The sequence below is a fragment of the Solanum pennellii genome, chromosome 7, assembly GCF_001406875.1.
Source record: "Solanum pennellii chromosome 7, SPENNV200".
In the NCBI taxonomy this organism is placed as follows: Eukaryota; Viridiplantae; Streptophyta; class Magnoliopsida; order Solanales; family Solanaceae; genus Solanum; species Solanum pennellii.
The window spans coordinates 77,106,544-77,129,317 of record NC_028643.1 but is presented as its reverse complement, the minus strand read 5'-3'; the positions used below and the strand labels follow the sequence as shown (position 1 = coordinate 77,129,317).

At 33.8% G+C, this 22,774-nt stretch overlaps 4 protein-coding genes across 6 annotated transcripts; 2 read left to right on the top strand and 2 right to left on the bottom strand.

Moving 5' to 3' along the window:
* Window positions 1-450: 450 nt before the first annotated feature.
* Window positions 451-3,015, bottom strand: LOC107024285. Its single transcript, XM_015225237.2, has 2 exons — window positions 2,261-3,015; window positions 451-1,117 (listed from the first exon to the last, which is right to left on the bottom strand). The coding sequence occupies exons 1-2, from the start codon at window positions 2,726-2,728 to the stop codon at window positions 758-760; spliced, it is 828 nt and encodes a 275-aa protein (XP_015080723.1). The 5' UTR covers window positions 2,729-3,015; the 3' UTR covers window positions 451-757.
* A 1,823-nt stretch (window positions 3,016-4,838) lies between these two features.
* On the top strand, window positions 4,839-6,096 carry LOC107024296 (dynein light chain 1, cytoplasmic). Its single transcript, XM_015225254.2, has 2 exons — window positions 4,839-5,062; window positions 5,739-6,096. Exons 1-2 carry the CDS (start codon window positions 4,925-4,927, stop codon window positions 5,940-5,942), a joined length of 342 nt encoding a protein of 113 aa, XP_015080740.1. The 5' UTR covers window positions 4,839-4,924; the 3' UTR covers window positions 5,943-6,096.
* Window positions 6,097-7,896: 1,800 nt separating this feature from the next.
* Window positions 7,897-9,543, top strand: LOC107025780 (chlorophyll a-b binding protein 13, chloroplastic). Its single transcript, XM_015226525.1, has 3 exons — window positions 7,897-8,188; window positions 8,324-8,485; window positions 8,948-9,543. Exons 1-3 carry the CDS (start codon window positions 8,072-8,074, stop codon window positions 9,455-9,457), a joined length of 789 nt encoding a protein of 262 aa, XP_015082011.1. The 5' UTR covers window positions 7,897-8,071; the 3' UTR covers window positions 9,458-9,543.
* Window positions 9,544-9,678: 135 nt separating this feature from the next.
* LOC107025779 (myosin-2-like) lies at window positions 9,679-20,877 on the bottom strand. Of its 3 annotated transcripts, none has more exons than XM_015226522.1 (24): window positions 19,897-20,298; window positions 19,556-19,657; window positions 19,326-19,469; window positions 19,090-19,240; window positions 18,981-19,008; window positions 18,663-18,831; window positions 18,456-18,519; window positions 18,317-18,330; window positions 18,131-18,215; window positions 17,206-17,309; window positions 16,955-17,093; window positions 16,233-16,351; window positions 15,910-16,062; window positions 15,730-15,819; window positions 15,354-15,431; window positions 14,651-14,806; window positions 13,532-13,708; window positions 13,208-13,413; window positions 12,990-13,125; window positions 12,399-12,528; window positions 11,867-11,980; window positions 11,654-11,754; window positions 10,737-10,940; window positions 9,679-10,572 (listed from the first exon to the last, which is right to left on the bottom strand). In XM_015226522.1, exons 1-24 carry the CDS (start codon window positions 20,296-20,298, stop codon window positions 10,102-10,104), a joined length of 3,537 nt encoding a protein of 1,178 aa, XP_015082008.1. In that variant the 3' UTR covers window positions 9,679-10,101. The 3 variants fall into 3 exon arrangements, with proteins under 3 accessions (XP_015082008.1, XP_015082009.1, XP_015082010.1); XM_015226523.2 differs by having other exon boundaries at window positions 10,102-10,569; window positions 19,897-20,876; XM_015226524.2 differs by lacking the exon at window positions 9,679-10,572 and adding an exon at window positions 11,435-11,504 and having other exon boundaries at window positions 10,852-10,940; window positions 19,897-20,877.
* Window positions 20,878-22,774: the final 1,897 nt, after the last annotated feature.

Below are 22,774 nucleotides of genomic sequence, written 5' to 3'. Positions count from 1 at the left end.
ATTAGATCATGTATTTTTGATACATACGAGTTAAATTAGGTGTAATTTATTTCAAATACTCTATATCCAGCTGTGTTTCACATGAATTTGGGATACACGAACTCTTTCATTCGTTTCTCTTCCTATGTATTTGGTCTTAAAGATACATGTATTTTTTAGTGTGATTCATGTGTACTTGAGATGCAATGATTTTCTAGCTCGCTGCTCTCTCTCTATGTATTTCTATTTCAAAATATTTGGTATCATAGATACATTTATGTATATAATATGTATCTAACTTGTTATATGAAGAAATGGGGCATCTAACTTGAAATTTTGTTCAAAATTATTAATTATTTCAACAAAATGTAGTTGTTTCAAACTATACCAGAATGCTTGTGTTATTAGATTGTTCCTACTTAGGACAAATCACAGTAAATTTCTATGATTTGGTGAAAACCAACAAAATAATTGGGAAAAGCATTTACACTAATATATCTGTAGCCGCGTTTTCTAATAATCCCCAATTAATACATAGTAGAAGGAAAGAATCACTATGCCAACCGTTTATAAAAAAGAAAAAGAATGAACAGTAAGAAGAAAAAAAGGATGAAGAAAATCTAACATGAACAGTCTCACACAACCTATATACACAAGGAACAAGCTGGTATATAGAATGTTTTGCAGATTTGATTTTAATCAGAAACGCGCACTATAAGCAATTCAACCTATAGCCAGCAAATCAAGAGTTTACATCAGTGATATATCATCGAAGAATTCAGAGATTTTCTGGCAATTTAAAGTTTTGTGATCCACATATTTGATGAGAGCCAGATTCCACAAAGAGCGCTACGCCACATTTGCTGCTATTGAAGCCATCCCAAAGAGAGAAATTGACAGTTCCTGAGATTGTCTTCTTTGCAGTAATATCCTTTACATAGCAAAGCTTTTCCAGCCTCCTGACAACATAGTCATTTGCAAGCATTTTTCCTTTGTTCTCTCCTGCAGCGATATCAGTCACCAGACCACCTTCGTACAGAGCAATCATCACGTTGGCACCATCATTGTCCACCTTACTCCTTAGAGATCCTAATAGGGATACTTGCAATGACTCTGGTGTTGGCCTCTCGAATGTTGCCTGTAATGTTTATTCACAGCATTAGCAATATGCATAGACCAGATACAACCATTAGTTTGTACTGACTCCAGTATTTTTGATACAGAATTGAGAAAACAACTAAAGTTTTCGCAAATACTGAATTCTCGACTCATAATCAACAAAGTACTCAGAGTTCAGTTTAAGAAAGAAAACTAATCCCAAGTTCCCAACAAACACAGAAGAGTGTTGAACTGAATTTTACCAATTCAAGAAGCAAAGAATCAGAATAATGTGCTGAGTTCAAAATATAGCTAACATCTTCTTGATTATGGTATGAAATGGGATATCATGAACCTTTTTCAGATCCAAATGATCAAATCTCGAATTCCACATATTAGCTAATTATTTCCAGTACATTGTAACCTGGTGCAAGATCACGATAAATTGATCAATCACACATTAATTGGTATCTGCCGTACCAATTCTCTGTGTCCATTTTGATTGTTTGGATGGATGGAATAACCAACAGAAATTGGTAACGTAAAACATGATTTGCGTTTTAAGAGAACCAAAATGCTCATTTTAGCTTCTCTTTTCGAGTGATCAGTATATTGCAACTTGGTGCAACCATAAGTGATCACGAGGAATCAAATCAATCAATCCCACATTAACTGAAATCGACTATATGAATTCTCAGTACCCATTTTGATCAAAAGGAATAACCAAGACAAATTGGTTTAAATTGCATTTAAAGATAATAAGCTGAAGTAAATCCAGGGGAAATCTCAGTAGTTCAGTTGGTTGGCTGCCTGAACTTGGCCTGCTTTGTAATCCCCTCACCCATTTCCACATCCCCTACCCCGTTCGAAGACCAAACACCATTCAAATTAAGTCTTTCTGCTACTCATGAATACTCTTCTTTTTGGTTTCACACTCAGTGTCAGTTATCTGCTTCATACCTAGACTAATCTGAACCCACGACGCATAAGGCTATGGAACAGGGGAACGTTCACTCCATACCAGATTTTTTCATTTACAAAGTTCGAACACGAGACCTTTGATCAATCACAATTGCTTCAATCATGCATATATTTCAATTAATTCATCAAACAGAGAGATAATTGTAACCATAAATTCAATCAAATAGGGTATTATTATGATCAATTTGCAACAATAACAAACCTGGAAGGAAGGAGCAGCAAATCTGGGAGCAGATTTGATACAAGAGAAAACAGCATCTTGTTCATTCCCAACACATTGAGCTCTTCCCTGAACCACAATTTGAGGCGTAAACATGGTATCTAGATTTAAGGTCTCCACATACGCTTTTTGTTTAACCGTCCATAAACTCGACCCAAATGGATCCTTCCAACCCATATAATCCCAATAATCCACATGATAAGCCAACAAAATCACCGGCATTTCTAGGTTAAAATCGCCTCTCCCAATCCTCGAAAACAACAGCTCCGCTTCAGGTGAGGTGGCGCAGCCTTGCGATGAGAATAACTCCACCACCACCGGCCCGCACCGTTTTTGCTCCTCCGCCGTCAAATCCGCCGTCGCACTGTCGTTGTTATTCGAGCTGGGATCTTTTGAAGAAGAATGAGAAGAACCGCCTTTGCCGAAGCAGGTGAAGAGACGGCGCCCCATTTCCCGACGAGTCGTCTCAAACCTGGTGATTCGTTAAAGCTTTAATGGAGAAAATTGTAATGGAATATATTTTATCAGAAATTAAACAATGTTTTTATGGGGTTTTCAAACGGAAGAAAAAAAAATATGAGAAATGAAAATAGAAAGCTTAGAATAGTAAAATTATGAAGATATGGTGGAGAGAAAAAGGTGGCGAACCAAGTGCCTTTCTATATATTCATACTACCTTTATAATACACTAGATTTCAGGATAAATGCGTGAATATTTGATTTTCACATTATTTATTAATAAGTATACTCTATTATTTTTTAAATTTCATTTGTGAAATTACGTACTTATATTATTTTGTCTCAATTTGAATCATGTAAAGTTTAATTGGGTCTTTACTATTTCTAATGTTAGTAATGTTAACTAACCGTTCATTTACTTGAATTCAGATTCAGACATATTATTAGGTTCAAATACTTCTAAATATTATATAATTGAAAACAAAAATACAATTTTATGTTTTAACTATATTCATATAGTATTTGATCATAACATCAATCCAAACTTATCATATGCAGAATGTCGATATTAACTTTATTTTTACACATAAATAATTAAAATTACGTAAACATCTAAACTTTAAACAGAACGAATTGAAATGACATGCTTTTGCATTGAATGAAAAGTAAAAAGTAGATGGGAAGGAAGATGGAATGTCGTTACCGACACGAAGGAGGAGTCGGTGACACGTTATTTGGTAGGTTGAGTTGGATTTTGTCAGACGTTCCATCTGCCCACTTAATAAAAAGTGCAAGGAATCTCTCCCATAAATAATTCTTATACCGAAGTTCGATTAAATTTGAAATTCAAATCACAAAATTCTACATTAAAATAAAAAGCTTCCTAATAAAAATAATTTCATATTAAAAATATTTAAATTTAAAACTTCTTAATTAATGATAAAGAAATACTTATCGTCAAATCATAACTCTAAGATAATCTATAATAAAAAGTATGTAATTTTATAGTTTTAAAACGACTTCCCACCAAAATGTCAATTCATTTATACTTTTCTATTATCAAAAAATTGGCCACATTCATTCAAAAGATTTAAAAAAGAAAAAAGGGAAAAGACAACAAAAACAAGATAACCAAAACCAAATAGCCTACAAGAACATTGCCACCACGAAGAAGCAAACAAAAACCGAGTGGTGCGCTATTAAACACGCAACTTATTTATTACGTGTGATCGAATCTCTTCTTTTTCTTTTAATAAAAGAGATATTAAAAACTTTGTACTCTATATTATAAATTAATATGTAACAAAATTTATATTTGAAACCTAATTCTTAATCAACATCTCATATCATTATTTATGAATTTAGAAACTATAAGATAAAAATTCCAACTTTCTTATCTTTAATATTAGTAGTACTATTTTATTTAAAAGTCATTTTTTTGAGCCTTTGTTGAGTTGTTTTTGGAGGATATATACATATATACACTTTTTTAATCCACATTCCACACCATCTTTTTCACGTGTATACACACTTTGCGTAGTGAAATTGAGATTTTGAGGGAAATATTAGATATATAGAATAACTAATATGTTGCCAAAATAAGATTAGTGAAAGAGATTGAATATTCCTATTCATTATCCACAAGAAAAATGCAGTGATATATATAATATAAGGTTCAATTACATTGAGTAACAAAAAATTAATCAAATGAAATTGATGTGATTCTGATAAGAAAATTTGACCTGAAGTACCGAAATCAAATTTAAAAGCTACCTCATGAGTTGAGATTTGTCCACATCATATAAGAAGATAAATTACGATTACATTCACCATATACATATATATATATATATATATATGTGAATTTAGTCTATATACGTACGTATATATAATTAGGTAATTTCGTAGCCATATACTATTAAAAGTAGTATTAATTGGCAAAACAAAAGCTAGCCCACTAAATTTGTCATTTTACTCAAGTGGACATTTGGAATTATGCTACAATATCACTTTAATTTATAAACTATGAGTCTAATTGACCTCCACACATTTAGGATCCTCATCTATATGCTCTTTTATCCTTATATAATCCAATAGAAAATAGAAAAAGATATAGAAAAAAGTGAAAAAGAAAGACAAAAATTATATTTTTTTAAAAAAAAAATTACACTTTTTTTTTTTTTTAAGATGTTGGAAGGGAAAGCAGTAATTGGAGATACAGATATGTTGGGAACCATGCAACAAGATGCATTAGATTTAGCTGCTAAGGCACTTGACTTCTTTGATGTCACTGAGGCCACTGAAATTGCACGTTTTCTTAAAAAGGTAACAAATCATAAATTGATCAATTGTTTTCTTTTCTTCTTATACTAAGGTTTTATATTATGGTATAATAGCGAGGGTCGAATTTAGAATTTAGACTTGATAAATATATTAAAAGTTTAGAGTATCAGTTGAATTCATAACTGGTGATCTACATCTGTTACATTATAATAATGAGATTCAAATACTATAGTGAATTTTTCAACTAGAACTCGAACTTAGTCCTTTTTAGTACTGCTAGAAATTTTGTGTATAAAAGAGAAAATAATTTATTTATGAACATAATAAAGGGATTTAATTGTGGCTAGAAGCTAGTAATTTTGATAAGAGAATTCCTAATCATATAGAAGAATATTGTTATATATAGTCCAGATTTTGAACTTGTATTTCTCTATTATGTTAAAAAGGATTCAAATATAAATATAATTACTTCATGATTGAATTCCAATTCCTTCCTTTTATGTAGTTTCGTCATTTCCTTAAAAAAAGCGGAGATCTTGTTTTATTTTTGTAGTAGATAGCTAATATGAGTATAGAAATATTTTCAAGAAATGAATGGGTCTGATAAATCCTTCAATTTTGTCATTTTGAGCTGATATACCCTTCGAAACTATATAGTTTTTTTTCCTCAAAATGAGTTAATTATGAATTTACTAACCTTTTTTATTTTTTGAATTAGGAATTTGATACAATGTATGGACCAGGGTGGCAATGCATAGTAGGGACAGATTTTGGTTCATTTGTAACACATTGCTATGGTTGTTTCATCCATTTCTACATTGGCAGCCTTGCTATTTTGCTCTTCAAGGGCTCTACTGCCCTAGAGGACCCGAAAGCCGAGGCCAAAGCTGACCGATTTTCCACTCTGCAAGAAATAGCGTGAAGTCACTTCTTCATTAATTTTATCGTTGTCGACCTATATATACACTCCAATGTACAATATTAGGAAGTTTTAAAAGTCTTAGTTTCACATTTATATTTTCATATCTATAAGTTATATATGTCAATACGATTTCTTTCCTTTTTTTTTGGTGCTACATTATTTTCTTGGAAGGAACGGACTTGGGGTTGGGGTGTATAGGAGTTCGGAGCCTAAAGGGTATAAAATATTAATAAAAATTCCAAAATGGTATATAAAATTTTATATTAATCAAAATGGCAAAATCGCTGCCTAGGTAGCGATTTGAATTTTTTTTTTAAAAAAATCACATTTTGCAAAATCGCTGTTTTTCGGTGGAGTAAATCGCTATTGTTCCAGCGATTTTACCGTTTTGATTAATATAAAATTTTATATACCGTTTTAAAATTTTTGTTAATATTTTATACCCTTTAGGCTCTGGACTCGGGTGTATAGTAACCTGAATTTAGGATGCCTATGAATCTCTTTTAGTTGCTTCAACTAGGATATAGATAAAAAGAGTCTGTAAAAGAAATTTTTTTTTATAAAATTTAAAATAGTGAATTGAGGTCGAGTAGACTAATGTTGAGAACTCACGTTTTTTACTTTGTGGCATGATGAAACTTTAAAAAAAAAAAGGCATATTTTGATGGTGTAATATATCATAATAATAAAACATTAAAGTTGAAAATAAAATGACAAAAATGAACAAATAAATTTTTAGGTTGAAACACGGATATCTCACTCATTTTATGGAGATTCAAGCTCACTGTGGCATAATTTACACCGATCCATCAGTATCACTCTTGACTTGTCCCCTTACAGGGTACAACACCTCAACAACGTGCACAACTTAAGCAACTCCGATCCGAATTAGTGTATGTTGTACCATATGAGAAAAGGGAAAAAAGAGTGCACCCTCATAAATAACGAAGAACTACGTACATACATCCTTCACACGAAAATGAGTTGAAACTTTTAAGTTTTCAATGAAATAAAGGTGACAAGAGCTAAAAGACCTTTTTAAGTCTTTCAATTAAATAAAAGTGATTACCATTTGTCCCTTTTAATCGAGAGTCCTTACTCTTTACGAAATGGAAAATGACTTTAATCCTATCAAGTAAATGAATAACAAGAATTTTATAAATTCGATAATCTCCATATATATCCCCGTGAATAACATATATTACTTGCGTTTCTTTTCATTATATTTTTTTTAAAAATATCTGTATATAGATATCTTCAGCTAATTCTTTTAGTGAAATATGTTTATAGAGCAATGCACTTGTAATTATATATGGTCGTAAAAGTATGATTTAATTCAACTCTTGGCTTGATTAAGCACAGAGGCATGAAGGGGACTCCTTGAGCACATAATTAATTATTTGCATGGGGTGCCATGAATTTGTTTCTTCAATTCAATTACTTTTTCAATTCCAACAGCTCGTGGTTATAGAAAAGAGTGTGAATGACATATGCAAGATTGGAAGTTGACAATTAAAATTCATTTAGTATAGCCACTAGGAAAAGTTGGTTAATCATACGCAGCAGACTCGAATTACTTTGGTGCGCATGAGTCTAAACATTTTGGCAAGTTGGGAAACATGAAACAACGCTTACAATAAAGTGCGTGGATATAAAAGTATGTTTAAATACCATTAAAATTTCATATTCAAATTCTAGCATGGCAAAATAGCAGTGATCGATTTATTCTCATCTATCCAAATCTTAGTTAATAAAGTTATCCAATATTTATATTAATTGCAAGTTGATTCGAACATCACAATAATAAAATAAAATCCAAAAAGCTTGACCAATGACCATATATTATATTGTGTACTACTATATGTTTGGAAGATAAAACTCTGGATAAAAGGATATGACATGAAGATACTCAAAATCTACTTAACACTTCTCATTGGTTGATACAAAAATTTCAAAACTATTTCACTCCACAATTTTTTATAAAACACAAGAACCAGAATTGTTGGATGGGCCCCTCCAGATATTTTTCCAACAGTTATTCTTTATATATAAATATATAAATTGTGCAAGAAACTTAGTGAAAATTGTGAGGTCCAATTAATTAAAAGAGAAATTAAGCAATAGAGAAAATGGCAGCAACAGGCAGCTCAGCCACAGTTGTTAGAGCAACTCCATTTTTGGGCCAGACCAAATATGCTAACCCCCTAAGGGATATAGTTCCTATGGGCTCTGCCAGATTCACCATGGTAATTTCTTCTTTTTTTTTTTAGTGTTTTTATAATTGAGTTCGATATTTAATATTATTGAAATTCGAATAAATTTATGATTTGTGGAAAAAAATATTGAATTTAGTCGAACCTGTTTCTTTTATGTTTTATCAGAGTAATGATTTGTGGTATGGACCTGACCGTGTCAAGTACTTGGGACCATTTTCTGCTCAAACTCCTTCATACTTGACTGGAGAATTCCCTGGTGATTACGGATGGGATACTGCTGGTTTATCTGCTGATCCCGAGGCCTTTGCTAAGAACAGAGCTCTTGAGGTACTTTCTCTTTTCTTTTACTAGTAGTAAGTTTGTTTAAAATAAGTAACAGACATTTATGTGACTAAAATTCATTTTTAGCTAAAAAAGTTTGAAAAATAAAAAGATATTCCTTTTGTTTTATTTGACGTGACATCATTTGACTTGACACAGTGTTTTAAGAAAAAAAGAAAGACTTTTTATGGTCTAAAGTAATTTTTAGATAAGTTGGTTAAAAATTATTTTATTAAGGGTAAAATAAGTATTTAAAAGTTAAATTATAGTAATGTGACCTTTTTTGAGAAATTGACTAAAAAAAAGGAAGGGTATCCATACAAAGGGACGGAGTATCATTTTTATTGGGACAAAACAAAAAAGTGAAGCATGATACAGATTTGAGAATCATAATTGGTGACGATTAATTTAGGATTGAGATATAGTTGATCGATTGATGTCGATTAAAATTGTGGTTAATAATTCTAGGTTATCCATGGGAGATGGGCCATGCTTGGGGCTTTTGGTTGCATTACACCAGAAGTTCTTGAAAAATGGGTAAAAGTGGACTTCAAAGAACCAGTATGGTTCAAAGCTGGAGCCCAGATCTTCAGTGAAGGTGGGCTGGACTATTTGGGCAACCCAAACCTTGTCCATGCTCAGAGCATTCTAGCAGTATTGGGCTTCCAAGTTGTACTAATGGGCCTTGTAGAAGGTTTCAGAATCAATGGGCTTCCTGGAGTTGGTGAAGGCAACAATCTCTACCCAGGTGGACAGTACTTTGACCCATTGGGCCTAGCAGATGACCCAACAACTTTCGCGGAACTCAAGGTCAAGGAAATCAAGAACGGAAGATTAGCTATGTTCTCCATGTTTGGATTCTTCGTTCAAGCTATTGTCACCGGCAAAGGCCCACTTGAAAATCTATTGGATCACCTTGACAACCCTGTTGCTAACAATGCATGGGTTTACGCAACTAAGTTTGTTCCTGGATCTTAAATTTTTCACATATTGACTTTGTAGCTTTGTACCACTCAATCATTCATAATGCAAATATTTGGCAAATGAAAATTATTTTACATACACTTGAACCACTAGCATTCATTTGAATAAGTTGAATTCAGCTATATGAACCTTCACTATCCATATCATAACGTTCAAACATGACAAAAGCTTAAAGAAACTTGTCAAAAGTAGGACAACATTGGTGAAGAGAGTTGAAGGGAGAAACAAGAAATGCTCATAAGAAAAATACAATGATATACCATCACATTTGGCCACTCATTGTGTTGTTGTGAACAATCAAGTAAATGACTTTTCTACAATTGATCACCAAATTTCAACAACAACTAGTTACAACATTTGCTAATGCGAAAAGACGTGTGGACTGACAAATTCAATCTGTTTTTCGCAAGCTATCTAATATACTTCCACAACCTAGCAATGTTTACAACAGGCTATTCACAAACAAGTTCTTAACTATCTAGCTGAGGGATTGCAGAGGATACGTAGTTGAGCACACGTACTATTTCCCAATCTCCAACTTTGCTAACTTAGCAACCATAGTTGGGGAAATTGGTTCCATCTATACATTCAACACCCTATAGAGTAAAGAAGAAAACGACAACGATTTTAAGCTAAAATCATTTGCTCTTCTTGCCCCACCATTTTCTACGACTCTTCCCTGCTTTAGAATGAACAAGCTTGTGTAATTTTGACTTTGTCTCCTTTAACCGAACCTTGTACTCTTTTTTCCATTCCTCAAACCTGTGTTTCAGTCTTCGATACTCATCTGCAGGATTATTAGTAGACTGTAACTGCCCTGGCTTCAAGTGAACAATTGCCATGGCCTCGTTGTCAAAATTCTGCTTCCGCTGCTCAAATTCCATTGCAAGGTGGCTGATTAAGGATAAACCACCATTAACCTCTCTATTAGCTACAACACCCAAGCTGTTGTTAGAAAAGCTAACTGGAGTGCGTCCCGCAGGAGTGTCCATAGATGTTGCATCATCAGAATCATAATACTGAGGAGATGGGGAACCTTCAAGCTTTCCAGGTCGACCAGTAGTTTCAGCAGCGGTAAGACTGTTCCTGGCTGCAGCTAGACTAACCTGCTTTTAACAAAGCAATCAATTACCTTGTAAATTCATAAAATATGAGTTAACAAGTAAAAACTCAACTTCCAGCATCAGCAGTATCAGTAGAGAATTCATAGAACTACGGATACCAAGAACTAGAGAAAATGAACTATCTAGGATCATATTGCAGCTTTACTCACCTGCAATGATGTCATTTGCTTTTGCCACATCTCCTCCATTGACCTCATCTTGACCTCATATTCTAAGCATCTGGTCTCGAATTGGTTTACTTGTTCCTTCAGGGCAGCATTTTCCTTTTCCTTTTGTTCAATGGTTGCCTCGGCCTTTGCAACCCGTCTTTCGAGGTCTTCTACAACAGATGGTAGGATTTCTCGAGGCAACTCCTGCTTGCACAAAAAAAATTCAAACTTACTACTAAAGATTCTCAAGCAGTCAGTAAAAATATCTCAGACTGTATTGCTGCCTCAACTGTTCGCATTTAAATTAAAATCAGACTTCACTTTGAGTGACTAGCCATAGTGCAATAAGAAATAAGGAAAAGGGGAAGGCATGATAATGATGCCATTATCCTGATTTATCCATCAGTGATTTTTCACCAACTGTCCTTTCCCTTTCCCCTTTTAGCTTCTACATGGGAGAGGGGAAGGACTAACGTATAAACCAAAAAAGGCCATACTATTCATTCTCTCACCACCTTTTCTTTCAATCTCAATAATCAAACACTCGGCATTTTCAAGATGCCAGAGTATTTCATCTTCCAAAGAAAGAATAAAAAAATGAAGAAAGATACCACTGAATCCTGAAAAATCAGAAAAGCAGTTGCATACCCAAAATAGGTTTTAACTATGCCCCCAAAAAAGAAGAAAAACTGAAATACCTAAAATTGGCTTCATGAAACAGGCCACCAAATTCTTAAAGATATTAGTCCGGAAGCAGACTTTACAATGCTGAACGAAGAAACACGAAAAGTTACAATAAAATCTTTGGGAGAAATTTTAAAATGCTAATTATTCCATTATAAGGTATATTAAGGGAATAAAAATTGAAACACAAGGACTACTAGTAAGGATAGGTGTGAATCTTTATCACAGAGTACCTTGACCTCCGTCTTTCTGCCTGATCTTCGTTTGTCTACATTTAACATTTTTGAATTCCGCAGCTTACGAAGACCCCTTCTAGCCAACCAACCACGAATAGCTGCAAGAAAGATGTGTAAATATATATTTGGTTTCATAACCAGCTGCCAAAAAGAAGATCTGTAAATCTATATTTGGTTTCATATATTTGATAACATGCAAATAACTTTTACCTGATTGTATCTGCACGACAGCCACCAGTTGCTCATCACTTCCTTCACGAGCAACCTTCGCTTTAGACATCACTTTAGTATTATACAGCCTTCTTTCTATTTCACCACGAATAACTATAAGAACAAATGTTGACGTCAAGCATCAAGTGCAATTCAACATTGGAAGCTTATAATTTAATTATATTGATGCATCACCTCAAAATTGACCCGGTTCACATAACTATATTTGGAACTTCCAACATTGGTTCAAAGGTAGTTAATTATAGTTTTTTAAATACAAATTACGAAGACAACATTGTAGTTGTATGTTTTTTCTTTTTTTTGAGACAAAGTTGTATGTTTTTTCTTTTTCTAAAACCACTTGAATGGCATCCCCAAGTGCTCAAAACTTTGAAGACATCTAATATAGTCTTGAAATGGAAAAATACTCATACAACCTGATAGACACAACATTCTTCATGAATATCATCTTCTATTGTATTCTACGAAAAAAGGGAAGAAAAGAGACGAGTTGCAAAGGGATCTGCTTTACATGATTGAAGTATGATTACTCCTCCTTTCAGTTCATGGAAGTGCCGACGAGCACGATGACCACGAAAACACTTCTGCAACTCAAGAGTACCTTGCAGAACTTGGTTTCTTGCATCCTCCAATGAAGCAATCTACATGTACGAGGGACAGAAGTTCACATATAGGCACACAAAAGGAAATCCAATCTTCAATAGTACGTATCCATTGTCTCACTAGAAGCCCATATTGGGTATATGTCAGATAATATGTTATATCCATAAGACCATAACTTTTGCCATTTTTATTGTTTGACCACTCAAGACCCTTCTCCAAACAGACATATGCCTCCAAAAATATGATTTTTTCTCAAAGTGGTGCCACCAGTTTGAAGACACCACAATTTTTTCAAGATAACTATGGTGTCTGGGCCAGTAGCGCGCACATCGACACACCACGTGTTTTTCATTTATCATTATTTGGTTCAACTATATAGAAGTAATGATTAGAAGAAAATCAAAATTTATGGTGCTTCGTTTAGATGATTTAGTAAATGACATAAATTCTTTGAGAAGTAAACATATCCACACAAGAGAACAAGAAACCATAAACTCACCTGTCCTGATCGGAAATATAACTTTGTATACCCAACTTGGTACAGTTCCGGAAGAATACCAAATTGATGAAGAATGGCAACTGACATACTTAAAGGATCTTGGCATGCATTATCCTTTGGCAGAAGGAAGCCGTACCTAAAATACCGCAATTATATATATAAGTTGACAAACAACCAAAAGAACAAATCAGCAACAAACTAAGGATCGTGTATGTCACCTGCTTGTGAATTCTTGATGTGTTAACCTAGTAGGATAGCCAGATCTTGATATTCTAACCACCTCAAGAACACCGCAGCATCTGAGTTGTTCTATGACAAGATCTTTGTCAGACATGCCAGGAAGCTGCTTATTATTTGGTTTTATGCAACATATGAAATGTGGTATGGTATTTTCCAATTGCTGCATCAATTTGAACAAATTATCCTGCCAGAATTTGATAAAGGACAACATTGAGAAACAATCATAGCACCTCAAGATACAAACTTTTATTTTCCAAGTGTTTAGTTTGTCAGCATGATGAAATTCTATAGAAAATAACCACCTTAAACTTAGTTGCAACACTTTGCTTCTGAAAATCTAGCACTCCTGCATCAGTTGATGGAATTGATAATTTTTTATCTTCAGGCAGGTGACTGTCACTTGATGAGAGTAGCTGAATAATGTCAGGATGCAACACATCTCTGTTCTTTGCTAAGAAGCCAGTTGCATCATAAGTTACCTGCAAAACACATACGTTATTATAGAGTATGTAAAGACCCAAGAAAGTCAACCATAACTTCTGTCTCTAAAACAAATGATATGGCTTTGTTACACCAAAAACTAAGCAACAACAACATACCCACTGTATTCCACAAGTGGGGCACCAAAAACTAAGCAAAGACATATTTGAGTTTAAGGTTAAGTACATAGTCCTTCTTGCCTTCAAAAGCTCTAGCATTTTCTCTCTCCAAATTACCCACCATACCAATACCAAAATGGACTTCCAGATGTTCCTAGATGTTTGGATAAGTCCGATCCAAGACATGATAGCAAAAGGTCCATTGATTTTTAGGCATGCACCAGTTCCCAAAATATTTAGCAAAAAAGAATATGTTACAAGAACTACTGACAGATGACCAAAATAGAGAGCAGTTGTCTGAGATTATTGAAATAGAGAACAATTACATGATTCTGGAATTCTTTTCCACTAAAAAGTGCTAGTAATGGCAGAAAGAAAGAAAGTTCTTCTTGCAGCACCCATGGAAAAGAATCTATCATCAATCACCACAAAGAGGTATGATAAAGTAAATCTTCCAGATATTATAGGTTTAGTGGTGTAGTTTGGATTGAAGATGGAAAATCACTAGTGAGAAGTTAGAAGAATGGCTAGAAGAGGTGGTACAGCTAGAGGGTCACTGGTCAAGAGGCACACCCCCATTGGTAGTAAATGAAAACAAGCATAATGCCACCAAAACAGTAATCGAAACAAGGATGGTGCCACCAAAATGGTCACTGTAATAAAACCATGATAAGAAAGAAAAACTTTCCCAACAATTGAGCGTAAGTCTAACCATGGGGATGTGAAAGCTATCAAGTCTCCTAACCAAAATAGTGAAAATACAAATAATATCCGTAGAAATTGCACAGAACTAGAAAGGATGCATTTATAAGAGAAACTGACCTCTCCAGCATAATGACGGATACAAAATTCTTCTCTTTCGCTTTTAAAGCAAGGGCTAGATTTGATGTGCTGCTTAAGTTTACATACAAAGGTCAAATCTGTGGCTGTTAGGGAATTTGATTCTTCATTCAACAAAGATATAAGGCCAATTGGCTTCTGCAAAATGAAAATTAAAGTTCATCTATCAACTGATATGTCCATTCAAATATATGTTGAAGATTGGTCAACTAAAATACAGAGATCTTCCTTATGATTGACACTGGTAATTCTACTCAAGATATTGCAATAGAACTTGAGTTATGACTACATAAGCAGATTCCTTTTTATCCTTCTCATAGAACTCAACAATTAAGCACGGATAGAGTAATCAGAATATGCAAGACTTCACTCGAAAGAAGTAATATGACAATGAGAAAATTGGTGTGGAAGCTATATCAAATACAACTAGTGACAATACAAACAGATGAATTTTTATCCTTCTCATCCAACTTAATAATTAAACATGGAAAGAGTAAATCAGACTAAACGAGAAAAAGATGTAAAAATGAAACTAAAACAAACAAACAAAAAAACAAAAAGCGCAACAGAGTGACATCTAATTAAGTACGAATGTAAACATGTTATTCGGGGCAGAAGAAAGTTGTCGGCTTATATAAGCTCCTAATGCCATATAAATAGGAAAAAGAACCAAAAGGAAGAATACCTTTTCAAAAAGGTTCAGGCACTCTTGGTTGTCTTCGAAATCTACTTTTGACCAATCAATTCCATCCAATTCATATTCCTGAAACATAAAACATCAGTTCCTGCATTGACATTTAAAACTGATACTGCAAGGAATATCTTCGGGAGAGTATACAGCCCAAAAATGCCACAGGATAAGTACAGAGGGAAAATTGAGTGTAACAATCCAGTGTTTGTTCTTGAGCCGAGAAACAGCCTCTCTACCTTCCTAGTTAGGGATAAGGTTTGCGTACACTCTATCCTCCCTACACCCCACTTGTGGGATTACACTGGGTCATTTGTGCCTGTTCTTGTTGTAAGCAATAAGAATGAACTAGGGAGGATCATGAAATGCTTACCTCTTGCTCGAGCTTCAATAGATGTCTGTTGGCATGCTGCTGGAGCCTCTCATTTGCATAGTTTATCAGAAATTGTTCAAATGAGTTTCCCTGAAAAGTGGAAATGGGAGCGTCAAGGTGGATAAGAAGGAATCTCCTATGCTGAATAATAGTAAAAAAATCACTCACAGATCAACTTACCTGAAATGATTCAAAACCGTAAATGTCTAGAATATTTATGGATCTACCCATCTGTTCTTTGTCCATTGCAAGGTTTCTGTTCATTTGATCTACTATCCAGTCAAACAAGTTTGCATAAATGAACTTTGCCAATGCATCTCTTCTATCAGTTGCCTGAATCAGAGTTATGATGAGTCATGTTCTCTAGAGAAGAAATAGGAGTGCCAAATGCATATATTAGAATAATTAGTAGTGGATAATGCAGATTCTGGTTAATATCGGGATGAAAATGTGAAAGGAAGAGAAAATAGGAAGAGATGAAATATCAATGCACTTCAACAAACCTGCTCTACAGTTAAACTCTTGGCGATCTTATCCTTGCCAGCTCGTATTTGGCATGTTGACAAAGCTAGTATGAGGTCATTTACAGTACAGCCAATCAAGCTAGCAGCATTTGTAACAGCTGCAATATCAAAATTGTGACAAACCAAACAGATAAAGAAGGCCTCCATACAAGCACAGGACATAAAAAAGTTGAAGACTTCGCATACAAAGTGAAGAAGAAACTTTACTAGTATTGTTACAAAGTAAGACCATACAAGAGGTGCAGGAAAGAATCATCATGACAATACAGAAGATACTTGCATGAATCCGAACGGCGAACAACAGAGGTTTTATGACAATGTCAAATGCTCTGACGCAGAAACGTTGAAACGCCTAAGATAGACCCTCAATAGTCAATATTGCAGAGAAATGGAGTTATGAAGAGTACATCTGGAGTTAATATAACTATTCCAATGAAAAACAACTAACTATAAGGCGAAATATGATAGATTTTCCTTCACTCAAAAGCGAAGAAAGTGTTAAAGTTGAAACTGACAATATAGATACAAAAGTCAAGTCCAGATATTCACAGTTGGAAAGTCAACTTACAATTGACCAAGAATTGTAAGATGATTTATATATATATGAGGTTATGAAATCATATCTTCTAGTACATTCAGAAAGAACAAAAGCTCAAGAGGATCAACATTAGCTAAACTGCTACACTGACAACATAGCTCACCTTCACTTTGCACAACTTCAACACGACTTTCATCGTCAATTACTTGGAACGTTATGTTTCCCAGCCATAGAACTGACGCAATCATCTGAAAAGCATGCTCTTGATCCCTTTCAGAAATCCTAACAGTATTTAAGGCTTCCTGGAAAAGTGAGAAGCAAAGGAAATAATCACACACAAGACCCAGAACAGCATTGAACTGAAAGAACAGAAATCAAACATAAGTTGACCAATTCTTATCCATTAAGGCTCACCATAAGCTTACAAAATTCCTCAGCATCATCAACATCATGGATCACCAAGCAACCACTCTGGCTGAGATATTTGTATTCTGATGCACCTTTTAACTTAAGTTTATCTGAGAATAAATCAAATTAAAGTTCTGAAAACGAATATTCTGCAACTTCTTTAACTATTTTATATTTTTAAAGATCTTTAACTAACACCACAGCGGCCCAGCCCCACTAAAGAAGAGAAATAGAACCAAAGAATATTTATAGAGCACTATAAAAAAGAAATTTGATCTCTTAAAAGTTGTCCTTGCTAGAAAAACGAATAGTTATACACACATGATATTGAAAGGAACTTCCATTTCACAGGGTTTTCTAACTCCAACAAAATTTCTCACTTTATAAATGATTCATGAACTGTATGCATAACTTCTATATTTTTCTGCTAGAAAGTTCCACTTCCATTTTTTTAACAGTAATGTCCGGGCTAACTTGCACACCACTCTCATATTTCACAGGTTGTATGCATCTTCTCAAGTCTCACCAGAACATATTTTATCGGGTAAATTGACCCAACAAAGCTTAGGCATGGAAGAAATGACATAGGTTTGTTCCCTCTGTTAGGATTCAAATTCTGGTCCTCGTGCCACTTTCATGTTTAATGTCTTGTTGAAAACACTACGGTTTTGTGACTGCTACCTTACACTTGAATCCTATTATATTGAGTCTATTATAACTTCATAATCACAAGCCCAATTTCATGATTAGGATCACAGAATTGTTAGTTCTGGAGATATGTTAAAAACAACTCAGGTGTTGTAACCACACAGTATTAAAAACAGAAGTTGTTTTGACAGTGGAGACATTGCAAGGCAAAATCCATGTAAAGTCCTAGAAGTGAAATAAGCAACAAAAAGATGCAATCGATGGTCCAATATCAATTACAGACCTCTCAAAGTAGGTGGAGCCCCGGCACATAGTTGGTAAAAAATATGATAGGACCTCTCTCCATCAAGCAGCTGAACCACTCTCGACTGCCCAAAGAAGACATTATGTTTCAAAAGATTTAGATTGTGATAGTAATGATATAAACCACAACAAGGAATCCATGGTAAAGAGGAGAAGAAAATCCCACCTTTTCAAGAATTACTACTCATTATTTTAGCATTGGCCAGTGGACATGCACAAAGATGTATAAAAGTCAGTAACAGTTATCAAAAGGCAATTAAAATAAATTGCATTCTCTGAGAAAACCAAAGGACAATTACACTTACAGGTTTGTATTTTAGCACCACATATTCTTCCTGCTGTACTAAAATGAATTTCAACCAACTTTCCCTGCATCCATCAAGGACAAACATCAGAAAACGTGCAACAGATGGAGAAATAACATAAATAAGCTTTTCCACTTCTCAGTCCACCACTCCCATCCTCAAATGAAGGAAAGAAAAAGAAAAAGAAAATCAGGCATAGAGACTGACAAATCGACTGGAGTTATTGTTCCTGGAAGTTTTGGCATTCCCAAAGGCCTCCAATATGTAGCTTGTTTGCAAAACCTCCTTCTCTATCCCATTACTACCTCCACCAAGCATAGCCAAGTATTCCATTGCATATTTTGCTGTTTCCGTCTTCCCAGATCCACTTTCCCCACTGTATGAAATGAAAGGAAGTTAGTTCCTCTCAATCACTAAAACCACGATGAGTTTGATAATTACAATCTAAGCCATCAATAACTGAAACAGAGTAGAAATACAAGTATCTGGCATCCGTAAAGATGAGAAGGAAACATTGTCACATACCTTATGATAATAGATTGACTTATCTCATCTGCAAGATTCAAAACGTAAAGAAAGAAATAAGAATTGCATCTTTTGTAAATAAAAGAATGGACATGGTTCTGAGGAAAACCTTCCATCATTCGATCGTAGGCAGAATCAGCAATAGAGTAAACATGAGGATCACTCAAGAGCTTCTGTCTGTAAGCTGTAACAAATTCGTTTCCATACAATTGGATATCTTTGAACGGATTGATTGCTATTAAAACAGGCCCTGCCTTGCTCTGCAGGCATAGGAGACAAAAAAATTTAAAAGAGAAGAGACATGAAATTACATATGAGGCATAAATGCAGTTTAATATTACTTACATATATCATATCTCGTACATATCTGTGTTGAAGGTTGTGAAGAACAGATGGCTCATTCAAATAACTAAGCTGCATGAGATCATCCACACCCTCAAGAACATCCGGATTAGAAGGTAATACCTCTCCTACAGGCACTGTCACAACCTACAGTATGACAAAGCCTAAGTCCAATTGCAGCTGCTCACTTTAAATATTTATCACAAGGAAATAGCAGGAATACGTGAACTTACACTGCCGTCAGAAAGCAACACCATAGCTTTCCCCCCTGAAGTTGATTGAATATGTCCTGATACCCATGCCCCATTCCTCAGACGACACCAGATGCGAAGCTTCTGAAAACAGAGCTTAGGAATTAAGTTTGGTCATCTGAGAGCAACCAAGAAGTCATCCAACAGTAATCAAACCAGACACAATGACAAAACTAGTGAAGCCAAATCCAGCACATTACAAATTTTACTTATCAATTAGCTAAAACTGTTAACTTTTCTAGATTATTTCAATTGAACCATTCGCGTTCAAGGCGATTAAGACAGTCAACATGTGAAACTACTGAAAATAATGCTCTTATTACCTTCTTAACAAAATAATCCAGCCGATCATCCCATTCAGCTTCACTACGCCATTTCTCAACCTTCCCACCATTTACTTCCCGCAATCTCCCTGTGCTGTTCTTCTTCACTGAAGGCATTGCATACGGCGATTCGCTATCTTCCATTCCTTTCACCTTCATAGCACCAAAAACATTCCTTTTCAACACTTTCAACTCTTCCTTCTTCTTACCATTCTCCAATTCAACATCACCTTTGCTTAACCTTTTGCTCAACGGTTGCCTCTGTGAAGGAGGCCTAGTCCTCGATGTAAGCTTAGGCCGAGCAGGCAACGCCGGCGGCAAGTCTTTTGGCTTCTCATTTTCATCCCTTTGCCGGAGAGAATCCAGCATTTCCTCTAACGAACTACGAACTATAGTAGACATTTTTCCCCCCTGATTTGAAGTAAATTTACATATACACAAATTATTTCATTCAAATTTTAACAATATCTGAAGCAACATTGCTCCAGAAACAACTCCTAAAACCCTAATTCACTTTTTTTTTTCAAAAAAAAATCAAATCTTTACCAACTTTCCACCATTTTCCTTAAACCTGGACATCAAAATCCATCCTCACAACCCCAATTCCCCAAAAAAACGCATAAACCTCGAGATTTTGTAAGATATAATAAGAAAAAAACACACAAAACCAAAAAAAAAAAAAATTACGAAACCCAATACAACTCTGAGCTGTTGAACTTTTTTTTGTTTATTTCCCACCGAACAAGAAGAAAAAAAAAGACTTTTTTTTGGGTAAATCAAGAAAATGGGTACCTAAATATATATATATATATATTTGCATGATATGCAAAGAAATTACACCCATTTAAGGAAGAAAGAAGAAAAACAGAGGGGAAAATGAAAATGAAAATGAAAATGGTTAATCATCAAGAGGGAAAGAAAGGTTTTTTATTTGTTGTTTATCAAATTGGTTGGTTTTTTATTTTTAGAAAATCGAAAACTGCCGTTCAGATAAAACCAAAAATAGGAAATAATGGATATCAAAATTTGAAAATTTATCATGTTTGGTGTGAGTATTAATATAATATAATAATTATTTGGATTGAAGAAACCGTTGGATTAGTTTTTCTAATTTTAAATAAATAAATTTGAATTTTAGAGTGGGGGCCTAAAGTAGTTGCTAAATTAGTGTAGAGTTGAAATTTTAAAGTGGCAGACAGATCCACCTGAAAGGTAAGCGGATAAAATGGTACATGCTATAATTTAGCGTTTGGTCATAAACTTTTAAAAATATATTTAGTCATAAAATTTTAAAAATTAATAATATATTTTAATAATTTTCTTTAATTAAAATGGAAGAAGTAAATAATGTGACGTAAATATGTGTTTGTATTGATTAAAATGAATGAATTGTCTCAAGTGTTATTTGTTCTTTCTATTTTGATTTTTTATAATGATATCATTCCTCACATTTTCACAAGTTTTAATAATTTAAATTCACGTAACAGATTGATTTAACTTTGACATGATATTTTTGTTACATATAATATTATTTTATCATCTATATACAAGAGCTTTTTAATTAGTGTCATATTCAAAAATTCTACCTTATTGTAGTGGGGTTACTCAAATTTATAAAGCTGAAAAGGAAATTTATGCTTTTCTGGCTAGTTGCTTTTAGTTTTTGCTCTTTGTAGCTTATTTTGTTGTCTTTTACATTGTGTTGTGTCACTTCAACTTCTATTCTTCCTCTTCTTTTCTTTATTTTGAGGCATATAATGCTTTTAGATTTTATAATATTATGAAAATGAAAGTTACAATAACCTCGTGGTGGGGGTTGGGGAGGAACGAGACATCAAATATTGATTGTATAATTGAGATCGTTCAATTTTTAATTAAAGGTCTCAAATTCAAGCTATTTTTATTAGACTTCGTCTTAAAGAATAGTCGACTCTACAATGCGTAAACATAAACTAGTTAAAATCCAATTTGAATATTGTACTTGAGGCGAATAATTAATCCTCCTCTAAGAACACTCATAAACTAGGGTGTAGCTAGTTCTTAAATAATTCATAAAGGATGAAGCTAGTGTTTGAATTCCGAATTCGATTGAATTAAACAATTTTAAGTCAAAATTTGTATTTGTTTCACGGAATTTATTTCGTTTAGAAATTCATGACTAAAATTTCAAAATCATAAACTTCAAATTAATTCAGACTTTACTGCTCAATATCAAGTACTATAATATTAAAAAATGACATTACAAGTTAATCATTTATGTCAATATATGGAACTTTATACGAAAAAGAATAAACTTTATTCACACAAAAGATACTATCTAGAAAAAATTTAAGTAAGATCATAAATAACACGTTGAAATAAATCATTAAAATTACTACTCCCTTCGTTTAAAAAAGGATGACCTAGTTTGACTTGGAACGGAGTTTAAGAAAAGAAAGAAGACTTTTAAATCTGATGGTTCTAAATTAAAGTTATGTCAAATGTACCAAATTAAACTTTAATCTTGTGGTCATAAACATGTCACGTGGAATGTTAAATTTAAAGTGTTGCCAAAAAAAAGAAAGAAATCATTATTTTTGAAAAATACTAAAAAAAAATAGAGTCATTTCTTTTGAAAAAAAGGGACGAAAGGAGAACAAGACGAAAACGTAACAATCTGTAACAATATCAATTTGTTCATTTGGAGCCACATAAGGAAATTTAAAATTTGAACTTTTAAATCACATATAGTATACGTTTGAAACTGGATTGCAAAATGTCAAAAAATATTTAATTTATTTTTTGTGACATAAGAGTCAAAAAATGTTATTTGTTGTACACCTTTAACTTGACTTTGTTGACAAGAAGAATATTTTGCCAAAATTTTATATGTGTAAAA